This window comes from Poeciliopsis prolifica, unplaced genomic scaffold, assembly GCF_027474105.1.
Source record: "Poeciliopsis prolifica strain line A6 unplaced genomic scaffold, Auburn_PproV2 SCAFFOLD057, whole genome shotgun sequence".
NCBI classification, from domain to species: Eukaryota; Metazoa; Chordata; class Actinopteri; order Cyprinodontiformes; family Poeciliidae; genus Poeciliopsis; species Poeciliopsis prolifica.
The window spans coordinates 168,473-195,113 of NW_026562432.1; the positions used below are offsets into that span (position 1 = coordinate 168,473).

Below are 26,641 nucleotides of genomic sequence, written 5' to 3' on the forward strand. Positions count from 1 at the left end.
TTAGCATTCGTGTCAAGATAGGTTGTGGTGAACACACCAACAAGGGGTAGAGCGTGAGCATGAAAGTGATTGACAGCGCCAAGTCCCTCCTCCTGGTTGTTTCTGACTGAGTGGTGTATTTCAGGAGTCTGTACTGGGAGAACTAGGAGATGGCAGAGCTAACTAAATTAAAAACATAGAAGTTAAATTAAAATTTCACAACACAGAAGAGATGGGATAATAAGAGACTATTTCGATTTCCTAAAAGAAAATGTAAATCTGGGTCAGGAACTACATGGGTCATTCAAACTTGTGACTCCATAAAATATGCAAGATTTTCAGGTGTTTCTAGGAGATGGACCAGCATGAATATTAATCGCGTGTGAATAATTTAGTGACAACCTGCTTTCTCTTTATACCACCAAATAACACAATTCATGAGCTGGTGTGAGGCTAATAGGTTGATACCAGGCAAAGAATATCTGAGAACAGTTTTATCATTATTTCAATGTGAGAGAAAAAAAGTGGAGGCCAAAGGCAAAAACTGAAACATTAAGATTCACCTTTCGATGAATTCCATACCGAGGATGAGGAAGTTCGGCACTTCACAGAAGGGAGGCTTGCACAACCGATGAAGCATCGATTTATGACGTTCTATCACCTTTCTGAAAACCACTGGACTTTAAAATGTCATCGCCATGAAAAGTCTCAGTGAAGTCAAAATACCAGAGAGGGAACTCTGTGAAGTTCCACAAGCTGAGAGGAAACATGAGGATAGAAAGAGGGCAAAGGAAAAATGCGGAAACTAGCATTTCTTGTTCTTTACAGTTACATCATTTAAATATATGGGGTTACACCGGGGTCAGTGGCTGGATTATGCTAATACTCTATCTGATTTTTCTGAGAAATGTTCATGGCTGTGATGTTTGATATATCATTATTTGTTTCTGGAGATTGTGGTTGAGGAGAGAGTTTGGTCTTTGGTGTCTGGTGGGCAAGAGTAATTAATTCCAGTGAAAATCCTACTAGAGTTTAGCAAACTGCATTGTTACCATATGTAAATCTGATGTATTGGTTGCTGCCTCTTGGCCAGGACTCTCATGAATAATTAGGATTTTATCCTGGTAATATAAAGGTTAAATAAAAAATAAATAAATGAAATTTATCATGGTACGACAGTGAAGGCTTTTTGCTGGCATCACTCCCTAACAACAACTGCACTGCTTTGAAGATTTTACTTCCTTCATCATCCATCAGTGTATGTGGTGACAGGATAAATATGGCTCCTAGCATATCGAGGCTAACAGGAACAGCCCTCTGTATAAAGTGCTTTTATATTCTGCCTGATATGTAGCTACAGATCAGAAGTTCTCTATTAAAAAAAATCTTCTTACAAGATTTAGCAGAAGTGACAAAAGATAGCTTGTCATATATTATTTAAACGTCTGGACCAAGTGAACAAATAAATGGGACAAAATATATATATACAATAAAATAAAGTCCTTTGTATTCTGCTACAATATGTGTACTTGAGACTGAAACAGGTGAAAATCCCTTTTATTTTAAATGCTATGCTATTAATGTGATGCCGTACCTCCTCTAGATATAACTTCATGTCTGCGTAGCAACATTCAGCAGACCGAAAAACAAGTGCTGGAAATTTGACATAATTTAAATCATCTGCCTTCAGCAACCAAAATGCCCTCAGAGCTCGGAACAGTCTCAGATAAGAGCTTTGCAAATGCAGACATCCTGCATTTGTTTCAGGATGTTGCTGCGATGAGAGGAGCTGATTTGACCTGAGAGAACGTCCCTGAGCACTTCTGAATTCATCCAGCTGCTGCCACCATCTGTTCACTCATCAGTTCAGACGAGAGAGCCAAATCCAGACAGTCGCTTTGATTCTCAGACTGCGGCTTTGCTTCGCTCATGAGTAAAAAATAGACTGTTTTATTAGACACTGAACTCATAACGCTGACTTTTTATCTTGTGCATTTGTTTTTTCCTTTAAATTTGGCAGTAAAAACGTCACCTAGGTAATCACTGCCAGAGCTGATCGTGTGGCTTTTATCCAATCAAGTCACATTCCTTTGATCACGTGACATCAGTGCCGTGTGCTGTGCGGAAGCTGCATTACTAAGCAGTTAACTGTAACTGCAGATGTGCATTGTCACTCTTCAGATTCTTCTTCTACAGATTAAAAAAATGGCAAATAAACAGCTGGAGAGTAAAAATTCTGCATGACAAGTTTCATAATTCCCTTCAACATAGTGGCAGTTATACACTAATTGCGGTTTCAAGTCATTTTGTGGGATATAGGAGCTTGCTTTACATCAATTACTTAGTTTTTTTTTAAAGTACTAGTTCCACAGGCAGAATAGTTCACTTGTAACATGACATTTTTAACATATTGTAAGTGAAATAATCTGTCAGTGGAAGTAGCACTTTTTCATCAAGATTAAGGAATTATTGACTTAAAACAAGCTCATGTTTCTTGCTAAAAAAAAAAAACTAAATAAATAAAGCACTTGCAAGTCAGTTTTCTCTTATTTAAAAAGAAATAAGAGAAATAGTTTTCAAACTATTTCAAGTATAGAGATACTCAAGTGTGAGCATCTCACTTGAAAGATACTAGACCAGAGGTTCTTGGTAGGATTTTGAATTTTTGCAGCCACTTGCAGCTTTATGTTTACAAACATCATCGTCAGTGATGCAGTTTCTCAAAAATAATTTTATTAATGTTGATTTTGCTTCCTTTCAATGAAAATGCTCCCAGTGTTCACTCTTGCGAGACAAAGAGCTGACGGAAATCAGTGTGCACCAAGTAGTAGAAGTTAACAGTAAATGACATTGATCCAGATAGAGTGGGCTGATCAATATTAACTACACATGAGGATTCTATTGAGCAGAATCAACAAGAAAATGGCCTTCATTTTGAGAACTAAAGACACCTGCTGGACGAAGCTCCACAAATATGAATGCTAGGCACCCAAATTCAGCCATCATTGCAGCCTCGAGGAACTTTACTTTCTTGTTTGCATTTAGATCTGTCTCAAATCTTACATCTCCAATCCTAAAAGCCAATCACGACCCCCTGAAATGTGAGTAAAATCACACTTCAGACTTTCAACAAAGAAAGGGGGAAAGGAAAGAAACAGAGAAGGAAAAAGAGCTTACTTTGAGTTCCTCTTGAAGCTTCCCAAAGCGGACCGTACCATTCAGAATTCTGCTGACAAATCCCTGCTTTTCCTGCTGGAGTCCAGATGCCTAAGAGGGCAGAAAGGGAAGATGGAGGGTTACTGAGCTATGAAAGGAAGGGAAGGACACAGAGTTGGGAGAGAGACATGGAGGAAAGGGGGAGAATTGGAAAAAAACAAAGGTTTTTAATGGTCAGAGCATATGACTGTCATATTATGGTAAATTGTGTTTCCCCATTTTATTGGCTTTAGAGAAGAAATTATGGTCAATAGCATTTGGCTTTAAGGAAAATAAAATCTTTAATATCAAAGTAAAAAAAGATTTTTACTAAATACAGTTAAATAAATATTGGTAAAGGAAATCATTCTGTAATTATATATATATATATATATATATATATATATATATATATATATATATATATATATATATATATATATATATATATATATATATATTTTTTTTTTACATTTTTTTTATTATTACTTTTATTCTATAGTCAATGGACACACATCAACTCCTGTAGGGTAATCTCCATATGTCCATAATTTAAAGGTGGAAAATACACTGTCTTTTGTAATAAACCAAACGGACTATCACGGAATCAATCGCAGGGCTGCAAATGGCCCCTGAGCCGCACTACGGACACCCCTGATTTGACATATTGCTTGTGCAATTTTCATAGTTAAATAGAGTGCAGTTCCGTGGATGATCACATTACATGGCATAATAAGCTTAGTGGAATGTGGTCATGTTTAATCTAAGCAGATTAAATACAGCTATTGAAGAATTTTACATTAGCAAATACCTAAAATACATAATTAAACTGAAGTGAATTGTAGTAAAAAGGTTATGTGCTAGATTATCTGCCACCTTCTCTATTTGCACTTGTGTCCATGGAACCCACTGTTGGCTTGATCATTGTCTGTACTTTCCAGACAGAAGGGGCAAAGCTACCTGAGGGTTAAACAACAAGTTCAGACAATGTGCTTTCTGGGATTTTTTAAGCCTATATAAATTGGCTGCCATCACCCAGATGCTGCACAGCTGCTCGGTTTTGTATCCATTAGTTTCTTAATACATATGAGCCCCAGCTTCATCTGACGTGCTAAATCGCCTGCCAGAACACGGCTCACATCTGTCTGTCATTCTGTGCTACGTGCTCCTGCCCAGACTTTCATATTTTGTTCACCTGCACACCTGATAATCAGTCAGATCACAAAATAAATAAACTATTTATTTTGATGAATGTTGGCGAGTATTTCAAATCAACTGCAAGCTTTCTTGCAAGCTAAAACGAATTAGCTCAAAACAGTGTTGACACTCTACTGCAAGAGAAATTATGTCGGTTTATAGCTGTTTTGACCACATAATTGCACAATTTGACAATTAGAAAATCAATTTGCTTCACAAAAACATGGCAATTTTGATCAAATAAAAATTTTTTGCTAAGTTTTTTGCATTTGGTTGAGGTTTTATTGGTTTATTTTGCAATGGAAACCACAGAGAAGACGACAACAGGAAGTGTTTGCAAAATCATGTGACATTTTTTTTATTGAACTAATTTATTCACGTGTGATTTTAATTACGAAATTGTGTCTTTTCGCCACTGGCGAAATATTGGCAAAGTTTTGCGCTGTTAGTGTGTGCATGTTACTTGTGAAGCAGTCCATATCGGAACAGCAGTAACATCAGCAGTACCGTGTGCAATAGATGGTCTCTTTCCCTGGAAATGTGCTCTGCGACAGAAACAACAGCCTCCAGGTAATGACGAGTCTTCTCCTCATTCAGCAAATGCTCTTCCTTTTGTCTCCTCAGCGTACTCATCCTCCCCTCTGCCTTCCTAATTGATTGACAGGAACGATTGTGTGAGTTAACAAGTGAGAGAATTTTAAACAGGAGACGAAAGCTACAATGTAAAATGGAGAGAGGAGATAAAACAATGGAAAAATGTAGCAGGGTTAAGGAAAAAGGAGTTGGGCAGACAGAGAGACAGCGAGAGAGAGGAAGAGAGAGGAGGTGAGAACAGAAGAGAGACAAAGAATTAACTGGATATCTTCAGACGTTTCCATCTGTACAAGGACGTGAGACAATCCTCGGCTAATCCAACACCCTTTTTGACAGTCTTCACACCTCGGAATGAAAAACTCCACATTAATCTCAGAGCAAGCCTGCTGGAACCCAGCACGCTCCCAGAGCAAAGGAAATTTTAGAACAGCTTGAGTCCATGATTAAAATTAAAAAATAAATTAAGAAAATCATCATCTGCAATAAAATCTGCATATGAATTATATGACGTGCAGAACAGAACAAATCGTCTGGTCAAGCCCTTATCGGTGATCAGCCAGAAGGAAACTAAATAATTTACTGGACCACTCAATGCACTAAGTGAAACATTGAATAGATTACACACAGACAGATGTTTTCAAGCCTCTCTTTTGTGTTAACCATAATGATTTTGCACTTAAACTTAAACTTTTTATAGGTGTAGTACTTTATAAAATCAACTTTATTCCTCATCAAAAACATACTTGGAGTGTCGCCTCAATTCTTTCATGCAACTTTGAGAAATACTCCTTCTCACCTCTCCCACTCAGCTCCTTCAAACTAGCCATCAACAATTAGCAAACACCTGGCGGGACAGCACAGTTGTTGAGCTCATCGTATGAACTACTTCTCTGTGTGCACTGGTAAAAACATGGTTAAAGGAGCGACGTTGTCATGATTTCTTGAAGGCAAAGTTTCAGAAAGAGCAGGAATTTTTAAATAGATATAGTCCCAATTTCAAGCCGTTAAATCAGGAAGTAAAATATCTTCTAAGTCACATTTGCTCGATATACGAAGCATTTTTAAAGCAACTGAAGTGACATAGATACTTTATTATTCTATAAAATAATTAAGTATGTACCTGGAGAACATAATACTGCTCCTTTAATACAAAAATGTGGGCTTTATAAAAAAAAGTATGTTTAATATACTTGCTTTAAGGTTGCTATTTTTAAAAGTTACTTTTAATATGACAAAAGTACCTTGTAGCAACACATACTGTCACCTTCCTAGAATGATGAAGGTGATGATAAAGGAGTCGGTGGACCCAGAAGAAGCCCATTTGGTACCTGTTTGCTTGTTTGCAGCGCTCCAGCTCAGTCTTCACTGTCCTCACATCAGCAGCCAGGCTGGCTTTGTCCAGAGCCAGACTCTTGTTCTCCTCTTGCAGGCTGGACATTTTTAGAAGCAACTGCTCCTTCTCGCTCTTATTTCTCCTCTCCTGCTCGTCCAGATGTCTGAAAGTCAGGAGCAGATTTAAGCGTTAAAGGATTCACTTGGGTAAACAAGTTTCAAGGAAAATGTTTTCAGATTTTTTATAATATTCCAGTTGATATCTTGTTTTTTTTTTCATTTGGATTCTGGCTATATAAAGTCTGCGAAAAAAAAAAAACCACAAAACCTTGAAAGGCTCAAAGCTTTGGTAATTTTTTCATTTTCTTTGAGAGTGCTAATTTTTTCTTCTTAATTTGCAGAACTCTGCTGGCTTTAATTACTCTCTTTCTTGTTAAATAATTCATCCCCTCGCTGGTCTCTGCGGCAATTAAGAATGCAATGTTGGACTTCTTGAATCTTATCTTATTTTTCCCGCATCAAATCGTTTGCTTTGAAATATTGAAATAAACTAAACTGTACATTCATGAAAAAAAGTAATAGGGTGGAATCCACAATTTCACAATTCTCAATCAGACGAATGGAACAGAGTTGTTTTAATGCTAGTTAATCATTTAAAGGTGGTAATATTAATCAAAGCAGAGGCTGTAGAAGCACCTTCTGAGTTTGCCTGCAATGCTGCAGTGCTCATCCCATGTGACGACATCCTTGAGGCGAGCCTGCAGCAGCTCGACCTCCTCTGTGCGTTTCTTTAAATCCCGTCTGCTTCCTTCCAGGTCCTCCTGCAGACGCTCGTTCGCTTCCTCCAACATCATAAGCTGCTTAGACATTTTCGAGACTACAGAGAGAGGCAGAAGGAGGAGAACAGTGTAAAGGAAAAGAAGTAGGCGAGAAACCAAAAGATTGTTCAGTTTGGAATTTTATTTCACAACTTTCACGTTGCTGTTTTCTTGGCTGTTGAGAAATGCGTTTCAGTTTACGTTAGCCCTTTTTCGCAGCACCTTCAGATTGGTGTTTGCCGTGGTTGGCTTTGGCTTTTTCATGCTGAGCCTCCAGCTGACCAATCAGGGCCTGGTTCTCCTGCAAAACCAGAAGCGCCTGCTGCTGAATCATCTGGCTGCAGAGAGATTGAAGGGAGGTTTTTGTTTTTAATTCCTCTGTTCTTTTGAGGTAAAACTGAAAATAAATATATCCAGTGCCTTGCAAAGTTATTTTGCACATTTCATGTCAGTGCAGTTTTGATAGACCAACACAAAGTAGTGAATAATTGTCAAGTTGAAGGAAAATGACAGCTCCAATAATAATAATTATAATAACAATAATATTAAGTAAATACAAATACAATAGTAAAAATTAGATCAATGGAAATAAATTAGTATTTTTGCAAAGTAATGCACAATCAACTTAGAGTAAATAATCTCAATGTTTATTTTAATGCATCTAACAGTAAAGAGGTTTATATGTAAACTTTTTTTACTTGAAACAGCACTTTTCAAATTGGCCTCAATGTTCTGAAGATCAACATGACAAATATGAAGCCAAATTAGTGATCAGTGATGTCATGTTGATAAATTTGTTTGGAAAAACTCTCTAAATGCTAATTTATATAATTAAGGACAGATACAAAAGTGATTGTCTCTCTTTGTTCTTTTGACTGATTAAACTAACAGAGCAAAAGGCCAGAAAGGCAGAAGAAAAAGGCACTTCATTTTTTGTCTTTGTTTATCATCAGGATAAGTTCTGATTCTGATGATCCAACATTTCTTACCAGTCCTTATGGTTGACCGCATCCATCTCATCACGGAGCCTCTTGTTTTCTTTCATCACATCGTCTACTTTTGCTCGCAACTTGGTCACCTCCTCCTGTAGCAGGCAAACACACAGACGAAACCAACCTTGAAAATCATATAAACTGGGAAAATGAAACAGAAACCAAGCAAAAAGAGAGCCCTTATTTTTCTCAGTCCTTGCTCCTCCGAGTAGAGACCGAGCCAATGTGTTCTTTTTTCCTAAACTTTCATGTATTTTGATGTGTTATTCGAGAATGTGAAGCTTTTTACACCTTCAGAGAGCTTCTTGTAAATGTGGGAAGAAGGAAAAAAAAACAGAAATGCATATGACCTGTATTAAAAACAGTTTTACCTCAGTAGTTTGTAGAAGAGCTTCCTTCTCATTCATGTTGTCTTCATAGGCCAGCAGCAAAGGGCATAAATACTTCATGTCAACCTAAAAAGATATTGATGATGAAAGAAAATATGCTAAATATTCCGTTTATTTATGTCACATAAAAAAAAAAAAAAACGCTAATTGTCCTTCTTGCCTCAATAACAGGAGAAAAATCTTAAACCTAGCAGAATCAGAAAAAGGTTTTTATCTTTACTAACCAGCCATGGAGGGGGAGAACCTGTGCTTGGTATGCCTTTGATTTTGGAGCTCTAGATGAAATTCAGCCAAAGACAAAACAAAAAAGTTAGTTGTTATTTTTTCTTAAAATTTGTGATTGTATATTCAGAACAATGCAACAACAAAATGGTGACATCATCATAGATGGAACCTTTTTAACTAGGAAGGTTCACATTGAGCTCACTGAAAGAAATCATGGTCCATATCAAAGACGATGTTTATGCAAGGAAAACAAAAGGAGTGAGTGGGATTAGCTGACTGCAACTGGTAATATGTTGCAAAAACAATGCTTTGCTTTCTGTTTCTTTCAGTTCAAACACTTAAGGAGCATGTTGAGAAAGACAAGGAATACAGTACAGTTCTGTGTTTCACTGGTCTAACACAACAGGCTTCCCAGCAAGCTTTTGCTGGGAAAAGCTTGCTGGAAAGCCTATTTCACATATTATTTAACTGTAAAGCTTTGTTTTGACTGAAGTTTAGCTTTATGCTTTTGTCATAAAGTTCTTCCTCTGTCATTACCCTATTTCTTTCTTTCTTTATTCATTTATTCTTTTGTAATGTAGAGCTATTTTAAATCCACCCCCACCTGTCTTTTCTTTTCACCTCCACTGTCACTAATGAGTCGCTCACAAAGACATGCTGGTACATTGGAAGCAAACAGTCAGAGATGAGCACAAAAAAACTCCTGATGTGAAAAAAAAAAAAACAGCATGAGCTAGTCATGATTAAAAGCACAGGTCTGCTTTCATCCGCCGGTTAAACGACGCAGTGGAGCGGAGACTTGGAAGAAGGGACAAGAAAACCTCCTTTCACTCAGCAGGGCTGCGGATCAAAAGGAAGACACTGGATGTCTATCAGTAAAGCTTGATTAGAAAGGCGGAAATGGTGAAATAAACACAAAATATGATTAAATCATATGAGATTACGAAACAAATATTTCCAGAAACACACTGAAGTGAAACATGTCATATCACAGGCATGGTTATTTTACAAAGAGCATGTTTCATTAGTGCTACAGTTGGGTGATTTTGATTGAACTCATTAGTTTGATTAGCTCTTGTTCTCAGCACATTGCCCAAGTCGACTGAGTTTTTCATACCTCTTGTTTGGACAGCGGTCTGAAGCGAGCTTGGTAGTGGCTCAGCTCCACGTTCAGACGGTGGACGGTCAGTTTCAGGGCGTCGTTTTCGTCCACAAGCTCCTGCGCGTGCTGCCTCAGGCTCTGCAGCTCTGTCTGGCTGCCTGCTAGCACAGCACAGCAGGGTGTTCAATATTATCGGTTCTCAGAATGATACGGCTCCATATTAGGGCCAAAGTAGCTAGGTAAAAAACATTGGAGCAAATTTGCACCAAAAAAACTCAGGAATTTTTAGATTAATCTCAGAAATTTTCAAGAAAAAAAACACTGACATCTCTAAGCTCCTTAAGTTGAAAAATTGAGAAAAACCCAAATCTGAGAATTTTTTTTAAAAAGAAATTTGCAGAAAAAAACATGTTTTAGAAAAAAACATGTTTTAGAAAAAAACGTTGAAATTCTATGAAAATGTTCTACTTTTCAAGTTGACCTAAAACAAGATTTTGTTGTTTGTTTGTTTTTGTTTTTTTTTTACCAGAAAATTACTTTTTAATTTGCTATGGTTCTAATAATCCATCATAATGTCTCACTGATTCATTTATAAATCACAACAAAACAAGTGGAAGGATTCTTGGAAGACATTTCCTCAATACTGATGATATTTCCCAGGTGATTTTTATGTTTTGGGATGTAATGAAATCATGGTAGAACTTGAACTTCTGTTTATTGAACGTTTATATTTTTTAACTTTAGAGTTTTTGTTATGTTTTGTTTTTTAATTACAAAATGCTGCAATCATTTCCTTCACTAAACCTTCAGACTTATTTTCCTTTGACACTTCCTTCGTTTTACCTGCAGAGGACCTGAGGTTTGAGGAAGCGCGGCTCTGACTGATCTCCCGCTCCAGGCGATCCAGCCTCTTTTCCAGCTGCTTGTCTTCGTGTATTGTCTTGGTCTTCCTCTGTTTCCGCAGCTCACTGTATCCTTGGTTGCTTTCAAGAACGTTCTGTTTTGGCATTTTTGCACCACCTGGCCTATTAGTGGTTGGGATGGGTGGCAGAGCTGAAATACAATAAGGACAGTTCTAAATCTCTAAAATAAATGCAGAACTTTTCTTTTAATACAGTAATTTACCAGTTATCTTTCTGCTGAATGAACTCAGAAATGCATAAGAAAGCAGAGCACAAAACAAGGAAAGTTTCAGTTTGCCTGACTTTGTGGTAGATTGCCCTCTAGTGGATTCAGAACGTAACACATGGTTGCTGGCTAAAAACAACTGTAGTGCCTTGCAAAAGTCTTCACCCACATTTTGTCACAAATGTTACTCTTTTCTTTTTTTCTGTTGTTTTGGATTGTATGTGACAGCTCAACAAAAAACATCAGAAGAATTTTAAATGCTGGTAAAATGACACGCTTCAGTATGTAGCCGACAACATTTTACCTTACTTGATGTGAAACAGCCAGTTCTTCCTAATCATTTAGACAAATGACTGTGAAACATCTATTTCCTACTGAAAGTTCAGTTCAAGGCAGAACAACAAAGGAACAAGAAAACAAAAAGAGATCTCTGTTTGGAAATTCAATTATTGTTTGGTGGATAAATGAAGATAAATAAATAAAAATAAGAGCGACAGAAGGTGACAGGAAACACATACATCTCACATCTTTCTTGCGGTTTTCAGAGCTCTTTCTGAGAGTTTCTCTCCTCCTTCTGGCTTCTGGAGACTGGCCACTTGATTCCTCAGTGAGATCTGGAAGTTGTAAAGAATGAGTGTAACGGCAGGAAAAGTACACGTACCTGAGTGATGCATTTGAGATCATGTATGGATCACTTTATTAACGTGCACAGTAGAATATTATAGGTCCTCACCATCTAATGCCTGGACACAGCTCAAGTAATAGCGAATATAATTTAGTTCTAATGACATTCATTTAGTAATTAGTCAAGTAAGTATTCGGAACATTTTAAATTAGTTTTGCCTCAAAACTATGAACTCCCACTGTTTTCTGTCCATGAAAACATCAACCTATAGCATGCGTTTTTTGCATGTTGCTGTGATTTTAATCAACCTCTCATAAAGGTGAAGAGAGGTTGATATGCTTTAAAATATCCAAAGTTCAGACCTCAAAGAAAACCAGGATCTGGCAGAAGATTCCTGACTGGAGCAACTTCCTCATGCTTTCTCATGCTGGTGATAAACGTTTCCATCACTTCTGAGCTACAATCACTTTATTCTGAAGCAGTTCTACTGAGTCTACATAGGCTACTATAACCCATCCATGTGTAGAGTAAAGTCAGTACCTGGAGATGGAACTCTTCTACCCGATACGTGAGAGGCCAGAGACAGAACGGCCTGGAAGAGAGACGGGTGAAACAGGAAGTCAGACAGACAAATCTTTTTCTGTCTGAATATGTCAGAGCAGACAGACTATACAGCTCCAACAAAAACATTATCTGATGTTGTATAACACAGCAAAAGTGTGCTTCCTTACCTCTGCTTCTAGAGGCAGGTTATGAACCGTTTCTGACACTCTAAGATCCTCTCGTCTGTCCAGAGTTTGATACACATGCTCGTCCACATCATCCTGGTTATCAGCTCCGTCTTTGTCGTCTTCCAACTCTCCCTCGGAGTGATCAGGGGACGACAGGTGTGGCCGGCTAGCCAAATCCTCTGACCATCTGTCTCTGTTGAAGGTAAAGTGATTCGAAGACTGAACATGACAGAAAACCTATCTCGCTTTTTATGAACTGACTTTAATTCCAGGTGGAAAAGGCAGAATTTGGACTTTGATGCAAGTCTAGGAAGGAACTCTGAGTGGCTCACTAAATTTTGTAGCCTCAAAGGTCTGAGTGGCTCACTAAATTTTGTAGCCTCAAAGGGATACTTTTCTGAAGACTGGACAGCAGTGCAGCTGTAGAGGAGAATTCACCTTGAGTAAAGCACGCTGCTGCCGTTTGGCTCAGAAAGGAAGGATTCGGAACGATCTGTCTCAGAGAAGGACCTTGGCCGAGCGGGCGGGATGACCCACGTTTGTCCCGTCAGCGAGGAAGACAGGATAGCTGCAGCCAACGCCGATCTGTGGATGTGAACACAGACGTTGCATAGCAAAAAGGCACAAACAATAATTATTGTTTGTGTCAAATTTGGCTCATTAAGCCAGAAGATATCATTTTATGAGTTGCTGTAAAAGATAAGTTAGTATCTCGGTTCAGCCCAATAAATAAGTTAAAAGCACCTCATATTCTTACACTCACACTCTTGGTAAAGATGTTTTAAGAGCTCAGTTCTATTCATCCTCCATTCTCTTCAGCTCATTCTGCAGTGTTCCAATGGGGTTTCCATCTGCAAGCTGATTATTGAAGTGCTATACATTCACGTTCTCAATGCCAGTCAAATATTAGGTGACATTTGCTGTTTCATGAAATGTGAAAGAATTTCCCATTGCATGGAATGTCAAATTTCATGCAATTTGACCATGAAAGTCATTAAGAAACTACAACAGGCTTGCAAGTTTCCCCCTGTGCCTTTTTTTTTTTACAAGTTTATAGTTGGAGTTTTGGTGTTGTTAACAATGTCTTCCAACAACAACGATACATAATTAGAGAGTGAAATTTTCCAAATTCTTGTCAACTTCAAACTTTTTTTTTTTTTTTTTTATACTCAAAAACACAGCAGACTGCTGGATGAATGTCTTAGTGCCCCTATGATTAGACATCATCCAGAAGCAACACTCTCAGAAACATGTTGCTGTTGGGGTGGAAATGATCAATTTTATTTGTTTGTGGTTTTTTTGTTCGTTTTTTTGTTTGTTTGTTTTTTACATTAGTGAATACACTTATGTATTCACTAATGTAAAAAAAAAAAAAAAACAATCAATTTCTGGGCTCTATTTTTGCTATGAACCCAAAGCAGAAATCCACTTACCCTGTTCACTTGTTTGTTTGCTTTTTTAATTTATCATAAGGCATTTCACTATTGTGAGGAGCTGTAATTAAAACAAGAGTAGACAATAAATGAAATGATAACTGAATCAAAATAAAATTCTTTCGCTGAATAAATTACTTTTTTTGTTTTGTTTTTGTTTTTGTGGCTTTTTGCACACCTTTACCAGAGGGCCAACAATTGTGGAATCTCCCTTAAAGTTGAATATTGATTACAATAGCAGTCAGTCCACAACATTTCAGTAGTGACCTTGCAAATGTAAAAGAAGAACAGAGAAAGAAAAAAAAGGCTTCTAGGAAAATAGTGCAAATTGTGAAAAGATGTTGGAGGTTGAAGGTGACAAAGGCAGCGTGTGAGGTACCTATGTCTCTCAGGTGAGGGGTCTGGGCTTTGAGGGGGAGGAGTACGAGGCACGGCGGCTTTAGGAGCGATGGAGGCGGCAGGGATCAAACCATGAGCTATGTGCTTCTACACAACACAACACATCGAGAGGGGAGAGATAACAGGGTCAGCCTGTCACACACAGACAATAACTCTGTTTTTGTACAGAGGTTCAGGACTTGGAAATAAAATAACAAGTAATGTTATTTTATAGCAACGATGAAACTGGATGGGGGTCAGGGGAAATGTTGGATGAGGGATGCAGGTGAATGTCAGTGGCAACAGTGCTTTGCATTTGTCAGGTTAATGCTTTCAGTGACGTTTTCAGGTGTAACCTGGTTGAATTTCTCTTTGGTTATAATTACTCAAAACCAACACAAATCAGCACATCATTGTGAAGTTTTGTAAGCCAGGTAGACATTCCTACAGAGACAGGTGGCTGCACAAAGAACTGACTGTGATTTTTATTTGTAAGAGATCATTCAAAACCTTACACTCACTGCTTAATTTGTGTTGCTATTCATTTAAAACTCCACTGCAATTAGTGTTTGCCCAGCAAAAACAATTTCAGACAGATGGATCATTTTGCACGGCGCTGTAAATACTCGCCACTTGCTCCGACAGACAGTCGATATTAAACCAACAATGTTTTAATATTGTACGGACATTATTAAATGTCAGCTGAACACAAGAAAAGCTAAGTGACTCTAATTACACTATGCTAAAGCTAATACAACATGGCATGTTAACCGAGTTAAACATTGGAAAGTGCTAATAATAATAATAATAATGGAAAACTTACAAACTCCTTGTCTTTCTCCCGTCTGAAGTTGAATTTCATCATTATGAAACTGATTTACCTTTAGCTCTTTACCTTGACGGACAAAAAGCTTTTCTTTTACACAAAGACTTTACAAACTAATCGCCAAACTGTCTTGAAAAAAAAACACCCGCTATCTTGTTCTTCTCATATGGTAGGAATGAGTTCTCTGTTCTTAAAAAACAGCCTACGATAAACAAGCTAACTAAATAAAAAGGATACTGATTTACCAGCCGCGGTATCTAGACGCTTAACCATGGGAAACCATGTCTTTGCAAAAGAAGCGGTGATTGGTTTCCCTGCTCAAATCCAGCCAATCAGACACCGTTTTAAATCCCCTAGCAACGGTGTTTCCAACGACCAACAGTCTGTCCACCAGGGGGCGTGTGTGTCCCATTAAATAAAAAAAAAAAGCATAACATCGGTTGAAACCTAAACTGCATTAAAGAAAGAAAGAAAGAAAGAAAGAAAGAAAGAAAGAAAGAAAGAAAGAAAGAAAGAAAGAAAGAAAGAAAGAAAGAAAGAAAGAAAGAAAGAAAGAAAGAAAGAAAGAAAGAAAGAAAGAAAAGAGACTTTAGATTTTATACTTGATATTTTTTCATTTGTATTTTATATAAACTGGCTATAATTAACACATAATTATTATTTAGTTTGGAAAATCCAGTTTTTCTAAGTAACTTTTAGTTCTACAACCTACACCAAGTTGAGATCTCCATTGCATAGACTTGAGACAGTAATTCAAACCTTTGTAACATTACATTTGGATTACAGTAAATGGTGACAGAGTAACTTAATATCTGACAAAAGAAAATTTGGCTTCCAGTCTGTTTTGACTTTCAGTATAAAAAAATTGCATTATATTAGTTAATATTTCTTAAATATAGATACAGACAGTACTAGTTCCACTGGTGGATTTTTTTCCACTTGGAAAAATAAATCATCTTTTTATAAGTGAAAGAATTCGCCAGTGTAACTAGTACTTTTTAAATTAATACTTGAGAATTACTGACTTAAAAAAGCTTACTGAAAAGTGACTTTTGAATTACTTTTGTCTTATTTCTATTGTACAAAAATACAATAGAAACTAGAAACTAGTCAAAAATTCCTGACAGAATTTTGTGTTTTGCAGCACGTAACAGTTTGTTACAGAGGTTATGTGAAAGCCTCGGACTGAAAACATTTGCAGTGTTACAGTCTTGGATGAACATAGCCATTACCCCTCATCTTTGTTTTCTTTTAGTGACACATCCCTCTTTGCACAGTCAGCTCTTGAACAGTCCCAAGAACAGCCAACTACAACGTATACTGTGGCATTGTTAGGACGAAAAATTTGTATGTAATTAATTCGATTTATATTTGGATTACATTTTCTATACCGACATACTGGGAAAAGTTCAACAAACAAACTTTCACTTGTCAAAAAAAAAAAAAAGTCCCATTTAAGTTTAGAGCACACATCACACCCAGCAATCAATTTTTTAGGCCATAAAAAGTTCAAACGAGTAAAATGTAATCACATGTTTCCTTCATTCTGTGGAATGATGGATTAGGATGTCATGTGGTACCAGCCTGACTTTAAAAAAAAAGAAAAAGGAAAAACTGATGAAAGTTTTTTAAGAGGTGTGTGTCGGTCAAACCTCATTCCAGACATTTCTCACCTGCTCCGCATCGTTGGGTCCAGATAGACAAAGCCTGACAAATACTTCAGAAAAGTCACCATTTTTGTTGATTCTGTTTTATTTGAGTGAACATACATGGCAAAGACCTAACAATGCAGCACAAAGTGCAGCACATCGAGCGACCAGAAAGCATTACAAGAAAAGGAGACCAAACCCTCTGCATACACACTAAGGCACTCAGCATCACCAGGCACTGCGGCGTTAACGCACACAAAAAATAAAAGCTAACATCCATACGCATTACTTCATCATTTAACACACATGGCACCTTAAAACAGTGTTAGGTAAACGCAGACAGTACCGAATATTATATAGGTTTATGACAACATTTACAAATACACATTAGAAAAGAAAAACAAAACAAAAAAAAAGGTAGAAGACAATTTTTCCAAGGCTAGTAAAATACATTCCTCCAAAAGACAGAAATCCATCAGGTAACAATTTAGAACTTGAACTAAACTTAAAAAGTAAATATATATATTTATTTTTGCGGTTTTGAACAACATAAATAATTTGATTATCAAACGAATATAAGAATCTACTTTGTAGATAAAGAGATACAGTCCAACACTGAGGAGTGTCAGCACAAAATGTGAGTTGTTAGCGTTAAGGCGCTCGGCTGCAGGCTTTCATCCGAGCCACTCATTTGTCAGAGTGTGCGTCGCAAACATCAGTGTAACCACAACCTTCCCTTCTATTAACATAGATTCGACTACGTACAGATTCACATTAATAAAGATGCTCGGCTCCAGCTTCCTACGAAGATATAAGATCTGTAAATGATTTGTTGCGGGCATGGAAGCATGTGAGGAGATAAAATACAAAGGTCTCTTTATTTACACAGCGTCCCAGACATGGCACGAAGCTCAAACACCATCTTTAAAGGCTGTCTCTCAAAATACAAATAAAAAAAGAAAAGAAGACAGTAACACAAAACTAAAGGTATGATTTAGCAGCTTATCGGATATTGCGTTCTAAAAATATAAAATAAAAAAATCTCGCTAGGCTTAAAAAAAAACTTCACAGCACTTTTAGTTTTCCCTCACTGATCGGCTGTGTGATGTTTTTTTGTAACAATGTCCTTCATGTATGCAGGAATGCTGTGGACTTCTTAGACCACATTCTAATCACTGCCTTGCAAAAGCAGTAGACGCTGGCATGGGTACGCTCACAAATTTTAGAGTTTTTGTTTTGTGTGTGTCTTAAGATGAATGGTAACTGGAGTCACACTGTGCTGTACATGCGCTCGCATGGAATAAAATGGTTTCCCATTATTGCTGACACTCTTAAGACGGGCAGCCTGCGTGCCGTTTTTGGCACCAAACACCAAAATGTGTGACAACTACTCCATACGAAAGCGCATCCGGCGCAGATACAGCAGAGCACTGGCTCAGTGGAGGAAGTTGTCGTTGTTGTAAGCGCTGGAGGTGGGGAACGTGGGGATGGGTTTGTTCCAGGTGAGCGCCCCCGAGTGGTCGTCCGTGGGCAGGCTCAAGGTGCTGGCGCTCTTCATCTTGTTCTTCAGGCCCCAGCTGAGGAACGACGACTTCTTGATGACCTTGCGAGACTTGGGGGGCTTGTCTTCGTCGTTGTGGGCCAGGCAAATCATGGAGTAGGTCTTGGGCAGGTTTCCGCTGAAGGTGGCGCTCTTGGTAGGCTGTGTAGACACAGGATGTGGTTTTTATTAGCTATTTCCTGCTTTTGTCACCAGTCTGAAATATGCAAGTGTGCTGCAGTAATGGTATCATACTAAACTTGTCTAATAAACTTCAACCAAGCATCATTTCCTTCAACACTACATGTATGTGTAGTTTGTCCAGCATTCACTTTTTGGTTTTGACATGAATATTTTAAGAGTATCAATACATTTGCAACATAGTGGAAATAATTCTGACATTTGTCTGACAAGAGCCTCCTTAATTCTTTTTTTTCTTTCAGGAATTCGTCAGACATACCATGGGAGGGCTGTTGTCGATCACGCTGACCACCTGGATTTCAATCCCCTCCTCATCCACGTCTTTCAGAAGTCGCATCATGTCACCGACAGCCATCCACTTGGTGTCTATGTCACCCACGGCAACAATGTAGTCGCCCTCCTTCAGTCCATCGGTCTTAAAAAGACATGGACGAGACAAGAGTCAAACACTTGATTTTAAAGAAGATGCTATATTCACAGAGAATAAGGACTTCCATCTTGTTCCTCCTCTAAGCCAGCTAAAATCAGCAGACAGGTAAGAGTGTGTACAAGAGTGTGTCTTTTTCAGAGAAGGTCCACACCCAAAGGCAGGAGTTGAACCATTTCTGTCCAATTGCTTGATTTAGATTTGCATGATCTGGTCGATAACTCTTCAAAATCAGCTCCCTTGGTTTAAAAAAAAAAAAAAAGTTCTGAATGCTTTATTAAAGACTTGCTAAGAGTTTGGCCTGGTAAGCTCATGCTGTATAATTAATCTGTTTCTCTGGATGGCCTGCACAGCTTATTAAGGCCTGCTTTTTGTTAGCATATCTTAATGAGTTGTCAGGCTGCAGAGGATTGCAGGGCGTAAATACTCCCCGTTTCTTAATTTAATTAAGTGGCCAGAGTGTCAGGAGGGAGGAGGGGAGCGCCTTCCAACATTTTTAGACGCAAATCCCGTTGAGCTTTCGGAGGCAGATTTCATTTGAATCGAACAGCCACAAAACCGGTAGGAGTGTTTGGAATTAGTCCATATTTCCTGTCCAAAAAAGCCGACTCAAACTGAGCTGGTCGTTTAATTATCGTGCAAAGAGTTATAACTAGAGGACCCTTCATAGTTCATAAACTTTAAGCCTAAGAATCGTCAAAGTACAAACTGTAAATAAATTAGAGCAGGTTTTTCTAATGTTTTATTAAAGCAGGTCATATTACAGTAGACTTTTTTTAACATGAAAACAGTATATTCTCTGCCATACACAAGTGATGACTCGGCATATGCAACCTCCCCCTCTGTAAAGGCTGTAAATGGAAAACTGATTGCTAGGCAAAAATAAAAAGCCCTAATGGAAATATGTCAAAGGAGTGAGCGCTCTTATTTTCTTCAAAGCTCTGTAAAAATAAGTAGGTCTGTAGGACAGATTTCTCTCCTTCAAAGCGGTCCTCCACCCCAAAATTGTTAAACAACTAGAAAGCTGGTTTTAAGAGAAAGAGTAGCTCAAAACTGAGGGGTTGGAACAACAAAATTCATATTTAGGAGAGTATTTCCAGGAAATTAAATCAATCGTTTTACTTTAATGTGTACTTTTTTATGATTCAGCACAAAACCTCTGCTGATGGCATTAGGAAAATTATTGCATCTCTCTCAAAACACGTCATCTGCACTGTCTATAAATGACAAATAGCTTTACCAATAACACTACTTTTCTCAGTGTGTGAGACAAATGAAGGAGTAAGTTTTGACAGTAGCTGCGTTTCCATTACATATGTGCGTAAAACTTTGTTGATATTACGCCAATGTAAAAAAAAACAAACAAATCCCCCCCCCCCCAAAAAAAAACAAACACTATTTCACACTTGCAGTGCCTCCATTAAGTAAGAAACGCAATTAAAATCATATGTGAGTAAGTCTGTTCATGCAATAAATCACACAAAAAACATGTCTTGCTATTATCCTAAAACTACTTCCTGTTGACCTCATGTGTCTGGAGTGATGCAAGAAAAGTGTTTCCTTTGCAATTTTGTGAAATAAACTAATTTTGATTTAACAAAAGAAAAAAGAAAACACCTCATCCTGTTGTGTTTCCATTAAACAAATGTATTTTCAAAATATCAAATTGAGGAATGATATGGTCAATGCAAATGGAACTGGTAATTGACCATCAGCTTGGCTGTATCCAGGCAAAACCATGGTACCATAGGTATCATAGCTAACCTATGGCACGTTTTTGAGTTTGAGTACACAAAGTAATTATTTGTAGACAGAAGTGATTCCCACATCTGCTTAAATGCCACAAAAATTTGACATTTTGAATGAAACTTCTGGGCATAAGTGGTCTATCATTACTGTGGTGCATTACAACTAGACTTGCTTTCACTTAAAGTACTTTTAAATCCCTGCGTAACATGCTGGTTTGTTAGGTATCCAAGCTAGCCCTCTAAGACATGTTTTCTTCAGGCTTCCTCTTCCTCTCTGGATAAACTTCTATGTGAATCTTCACCATATAAACTTACATTTGAGTTTCTGACTGAATTCCTCACTTTTGTGTAGGGTGGGCAGTGCTTTAGCGTTCCAAATATAACATAATTTGTAATGTGCAGCCAGATGCAAAGAATGCAGTTTAACTTACGGCGGCGCGGCTCAGAGGGTCCAGTGAGACCACCTGAACTGGTGCCTCTCCTTTTAGTGTGAAACCCAGGTCTCTGTCTTCTGCACAAACTCGGATCTTCCTCGGGACCGTCCACTTCTGCTTGGCCGAGAAGACCGACAGAGGGCCCTGAGTGGACACAAGGTGGAAATGCTTGGGTTAATTTTGTTTTTTTCAATTTAAAAGATCCTGTTGGGTTTTGTAATGGGACGGAACTAAAATTCCAGTTTCTTGTGTCCTCACTGACACGTGACCTGTTGAAACACGGCAGTCAGAGGCAAATTCCTGTGTAGTTCTGTCAAGATTCTTGTATGCCAAGTCACACAGAGAGCAATCATATACATTCTCTCTTCAGTAAACATAAGGATCTGTGTTATCAGGTTTCTGTGTAACAAACTCAGACGTATAAATCTTATCAACATGCTTTCAGAAAGAGAAACATTTTCAAAGTACTTTGTTTTTGACTTGCACAGGGCTGCAGCTACTGATTATTTTAGTAACAGAATAATCAGATTTAAAAATTCAACCACTTGTAATTTTTTATGCAACAATAGAAATATATTAAAGCATGAAAAACAAATGTTTCCATTTCTTTTTTCAGATAAGAAAATAAACATTTTATTGCCTAAAATGCAACAACATAGCATTCCTTCAGAAAGTCTGAACCAACATCTAAAGCTAGAACTATACCACTTGAGGAGTTTTGGTTAAAACATATGTAAAAACTAAAGGTGTTATCTTAAATAAAAAAATACATATTTTTTGTATAGTTTTGGCTTAATATTCTGAATATCTTGTTTTCTTCACCAAATGACATTTTTTTTATTTGTATACTACAGTTAATGCTTAATCAAATAACTTCCTTGATGATTTCAATAATCGATTAATTCAATTGTTTCAGCTTCGTCAGTCATTTCGAATGTATTAGTGAGCATAAATGAGAATAAAAAAATTATAAAAAGTTCCTCCATACAATGTCACATATCAGAAAAGTTTACAAGATCCAAGGTTTACTTTCTGATACACTTGTGACTTTATTGTTTCATAGATGAAGATTGGGTTTGGCCGTCATAAATGTAACCGTTTTTGTAAAATCGTTTAACACCAGGGAATACAGAGAAGTTCACACACTTAAAGGAACAATAAATTTCCTTACAAGAAAAGCTTTTTTGCCTTCATTTTAATCACAGAGAGAAAAGTTATTTATTGTTCTAAATCCAGCAATCCTCTTTATTTTTCTAAGGATGACGATCCTGTGCTTACACTGCTAGTTAATAGGTGGATTTTATGACAGGAACAACAGAAGTCCTTCTGTTCTGAGGCTTTACCACCTGCTGACTGAAACTGATGCCTGCATTTTATCAGCGTAGCTGTAAACTGGGCTGAACCAAAGCGATGTAGCCCATACAATCACTATTACGTAGTACATAGTGACACTCCTTCATGCATTTAGCATGAGACTCATGCTAAATGAATCAGAAACTGAATGTTTAGACGTGAGTAGTTTAGGAATCACTGTGGAGAGTAAAAAGAATAAGAGAAATGTTCCACATTTTCTCACTTTACAACCACAAATGTCAATTTATTTTATTGGTACATTTCCGATCCGCCCCACAGAGTTGACGCTTTGCTTTGAATAACCACTTCTTGCTTTCCCCTAAAAGTCAGATGTGTACGGATATCAGTGTCAAATTTATTTATATGGCACTTTAAAAACAAGTTTTAGACTGCACCAAAACAATGAAATAAGCTCATGAAAAGAAAAAGAGAAATAATACAAGAAAAAATTTTTTTATATATTGTTAAAATAATATGAGTGATCATAAGTTAAAATAAAATCCCAACAGAAGAGCGACAGTATTGATCGAAAGCCAAAGAATAAAAATAAATTTTAAGAAGTGATTTAAAATGATCCAGACTGTGGGCAGATCTAATCTGGACATGTAGAGTATTCCAGAGAATAGGAACGGATATCCGTCCAGATTTGTACGTCTGTCACGTAACATTTCATTCAAACACATTGACGTTGGTGGTTGTAATGCGAGGAAATGTGAAAAAGTCTGAGTGTGATTGATAGGAAATTTAAAACGATATCCTTAACCAGATATCACAAAGAGAATTCAAAATACCAATACTGACCAACAAGACGAAAAAATTGCAAAATATTCCACCTTTCTCTGTTTCCTCAATTTATACCATAGTAACCAAAATAAGGCTTAAACCACGTTCAACACATTTCCGTTCATGGTTAGTGTTAGTTTTCCATTTGTTGTTTTGGATGAAAGTCCAGGAGGCTTTGGGAATTACATGTCTTTAAACACATGATTAAATGTCCCAGAGCTTCCTGGAGACTCACCCTTGGTTGGTTGTATTCAGAAATGATAAAAAAAAAACAGTGAAAGTCTGTTTGTGTTCAATTCTAAGCTGATCTTTAATGGTAAAAACACACAAATCCACAGACATTTTATACCACTTGCTGAATAAACCAACCAGGGAAAAAAAAAACTGGAAAAATAGTAATGTGAGTAAAAGAATATTAGTAACCCACATACCAGCCTCTGGAAAAAGTCGGTGACTTTCACCTTTGTGGCAGCAGGAAGCTCCATTTCTGCTTTGTGCTCTGTTTTAGCTGAGGGGAGAGGAAAAACAATGAGGTCATTTACAACGCCAACCATCGCCAGCACATTTACATCCGCCGTCCTGCAGGGAGGAGTACAGGCGAGGTCAACAGAGTAAATACTGCGTCACCTAACTGTCACTTATCAAAGCTAATAAAACTGCAGCAGGTGTGGACACCAGGAAAGTCAACAAAATGGTCTCTGAGCTTGGGAAGCGTTTGTTGTGGAGACGCTCGGGGTCATTGTTCTGTCGTCAAGTTGATCACAGTGAAGTTTTTCTCTCTCTTAACGCAAGAATACAGACAGACTGCATTCCTCGAATCTCATCTTAACATCCTGTGCTTAAGCAAACAGGATATTTGCTGCTGCTGCTTTTTTTTTCTAAACAGAAAAGCACCCCCAGGACTCACATATGATGTCTGGAGCTTCGACATAGTCAACGAACTCTTCCTCGTTCTCGTAGTCGCTGTACTTGTCGAGTGAGCGCCGGTGGCTGGCTTCTAGAATTTCCTGCAGAGCCTCCAGCTTCTCCAGGTGCTGGCAAAGGCTGTAGTTCCTCAGAGCCTCTTCGTGACCCGAGATGGCACGGCGAATGTGAGCTTTACCTGGAAACACACGAAATATTGTGAAAGCTGCTTGTGTTGCCAAGGCAGCCTCTAGTGTAGTCCCTTCAAGTTGATTCCCCCTGCTGTTATTAGCTCACCAATCCGTTCACGTTCGTCTTTGTTCTTCAGGATGCCGAGTGGGGAGCATCCCTCGGGGAGCTGATCGTACACCTGAGATAAGGTCTTCTCCTGCTGGTCCTCGTCGTCGTTGGGACCCACTAAACACAGAGGAGAGAAACGATCCGTCACTTCAACCCTGAAAAGCTTCACTTTAGTCGAGTTAAGATGCTCAGAAATGCTCCTTTACAGTTTGCTGCATCAGAAACCCTGCACACAATTTTAAAGAGACAGGATTGTTCAATAAGCACTGATAAATGTAGCCGACGCTATTAAAGACACTGCAAAAATACAAAACCTCACCAAATATTTTGGGACAGTTTCCAGTGCAAATATCTTGTTGCACTTGAAATAAGATAGAATTAACTTACAAGTAACTTTTCACCAATAAATAGGAGCTTGTTTTACATCAATAACTCCTTAATATTAATTTAAAAAGAACTAGTTCCACTGACAGATTATTTCACCTAAACATAATATTTTTAAGATAAGTGAAATAATATGCCAGTGGAACTAGTACTTAAAAAAACAATATTAGGGAATTGTTGATTTGGAAAAACAATTCTTTATTTTGCTTAAAACTTGTAAGTTAATTATGTCTTATTCCAAGAGTAACAATTCACTTGCACTAGAAAACTAGACCAAAAAGTACTTGGTAAGATTTTGTGTTTTTGCAGTGATTAATATGGTGTTAGTCTCTCTGCCGGTAAAAAATTAATGTCTCAGAAAGAAGGGTTACTCTTTGGTTGCATCTGATGAGTTTTTCAACATATTGCAACAAATTTCTATTCGATTAATGACTCCTTAATTGTTACTACTCCACACTATTAAGATTAAAAATAAAGACTAAGAAAAATATTAATCATTCTCCCTTCACTTCATAATTATATACTACTTTATGTTGGTCATTCATATAAAATCCCAACAAAATATATTGATGTGTTTGTGATGTGGCAAAATTCAAAGGAAAAAAAAAAGTGAATTTTGCTGAATTCTGTAGATATTAAAATTAAACGGCAATCATTTCTTTACAAAGAAGCTCAACAATTTCTTTTAAAACTTCATAAGTGCTTATAAGCCGTCATCTACATATCCTGGACAGAACTTTCTCTGGGTTGGGTCACACAGCTCGCTTCACTGAGGCAGAACCATTTGCTGGTCTTTGTTTTTCATCTCCGTCCCACTGCTGCCATCATTCACTGACGTTTCTTGCTTGGAAATTAACCTCTCTCTCCGGTTCTGTGGTTAATTGCTTTATTTTTCTCTTCTGCCAGGAATTTGTTAATGAGCTGCCAGATTCAAAGCAGCTTAGTTTCCCTGTTAGTATCTGAAGCTGTGTCCTAGTCCAAGAATTACAGTCGTCCTCTAGGAGGTTTTTAATGTTTTTGTGTGCTCCGGTTAAACTTTCAGCTTGGCCTCTTCAGAATGTGCAGTTAGCTTCAGCACAGACGAAGGGGATTTAATTGGACTGTGGATTAGAAAATAAACCACAAACTTCTTTTTTTAATTATAAAGAATGAAATATGACATCTACAAGACATCAGAACTAATCAATCACCACCGTTACACAACCAGCAGAGTTAAAAAACCAAACAGCAACATTGCTAGCAACCACAGAACACTTTTTCCCCCCGGTGTGTGGTTTTTTTTTTTATCCACTTAAACATCGTTTCCCTTACTTGATTTTTAGTTATGTGGACAGAGATATAAAGAAATAATCCTGCAACATTGTAACTTTTCTCCAGAATGTTTTTTGTACTTTAAAGTCTACTCTTGTCTTCCCCCCTTCCACTCTCTGTTGATCACAGTTTCTGCAGACAAAGCTTCTGAATCTGTGTGTGTGTGTGTGTGTGTGTGTGTGTGTGTGTGCGTGTGTTTGAGTGTGTGAGTGTGTATCCTTAAATAGCTGTTGTGTAATAGTGCAAGGGCTCACTTAGTTCAGTTCACTCATCTGGCAACACCCACAGTAGCTGATACAGAATTAAAGGCAAAGAGCAGCACATTCAATAATGTTTTCTACATGAGGCAGAACTAATTTGTTTTGGAAAAGAAGCAATAAGATTGTACACTAAGAAAGCCTGTTTTTTTGTAAAAGTACATTCTCTCTGTTGCATCTTTCAAAGCTTCAAAAATGTTCCCAGAAAGGTTTCCTTACACTCATGATCCAGTAATGCTGACGCTAAAAAGTGGTGCGCCATGGCTCGGTAGTGGTTGGTTTTGACCTGTGACATGGCGGACCAAAAGAGCGGCACGTTGTCTTTTATTGGCATCTGGACCATAAGCTGATGGACTTGATCGTAGATTTCCGAGACCTGGCAGGAAGAAGGCAACAGAGGAGTGAAA

General features: G+C 37.7%; 2 protein-coding genes across 5 annotated transcripts in view; both read right to left on the reverse strand.

Moving 5' to 3' along the window:
* The window catches only part of cep89 (centrosomal protein 89), a 37,964-nt gene extending 22,752 nt beyond the window's left edge, over positions 1-15,212 (reverse strand). Inside the window, exons 1-16 of one of the 3 annotated variants that reach the window (XM_055060091.1) lie at positions 14,942-15,212; positions 14,120-14,226; positions 12,746-12,892; positions 12,308-12,500; positions 12,117-12,168; positions 11,470-11,565; positions 10,667-10,876; positions 9,839-9,981; positions 8,721-8,771; positions 8,479-8,562; positions 8,105-8,199; positions 7,338-7,453; positions 6,994-7,174; positions 6,294-6,461; positions 4,879-5,020; positions 3,157-3,246 (exon numbers count right to left, since the gene is read on the reverse strand). In XM_055060091.1, coding sequence (XP_054916066.1) covers positions 3,157-3,246; positions 4,879-5,020; positions 6,294-6,461; positions 6,994-7,174; positions 7,338-7,453; positions 8,105-8,199; positions 8,479-8,562; positions 8,721-8,771; positions 9,839-9,981; positions 10,667-10,876; positions 11,470-11,565; positions 12,117-12,168; positions 12,308-12,500; positions 12,746-12,892; positions 14,120-14,226; positions 14,942-14,983 — 1,917 coding nt within the window. In that variant the 5' untranslated portion in view covers positions 14,984-15,212. Of the gene's footprint in view, positions 1-3,156; positions 3,284-4,878; positions 5,021-6,293; positions 6,462-6,993; positions 7,175-7,337; positions 7,454-8,104; positions 8,200-8,478; positions 8,563-8,720; positions 8,772-9,838; positions 9,985-10,666; positions 10,877-11,469; positions 11,566-12,116; positions 12,169-12,307; positions 12,501-12,745; positions 12,893-14,119; positions 14,227-14,941 lie in introns of all 3 variants that reach the window. The other 2 variants (XM_055060090.1, XM_055060092.1) reach the window with 2 other exon arrangements.
* A 1,466-nt stretch (positions 15,213-16,678) lies between these two features.
* The window catches only part of rhpn2 (rhophilin, Rho GTPase binding protein 2), a 30,032-nt gene continuing 20,069 nt past the window's right edge, over positions 16,679-26,641 (reverse strand). Inside the window, exons 9-15 of one of the 2 annotated variants that reach the window (XM_055060059.1) lie at positions 26,454-26,610; positions 24,280-24,399; positions 23,987-24,181; positions 23,541-23,587; positions 20,941-21,087; positions 18,594-18,749; positions 16,679-18,295 (exon numbers count right to left, since the gene is read on the reverse strand). In XM_055060059.1, the coding sequence (XP_054916034.1) occupies positions 18,029-18,295; positions 18,594-18,749; positions 20,941-21,087; positions 23,541-23,587; positions 23,987-24,181; positions 24,280-24,399; positions 26,454-26,610 (1,089 nt within the window). In that variant the 3' untranslated portion in view covers positions 16,679-18,028. Of the gene's footprint in view, positions 18,296-18,593; positions 18,750-20,940; positions 21,088-23,510; positions 23,588-23,986; positions 24,182-24,279; positions 24,400-26,453; positions 26,611-26,641 lie in introns of both variants that reach the window. The other variant, XM_055060058.1, reaches the window with a different exon arrangement.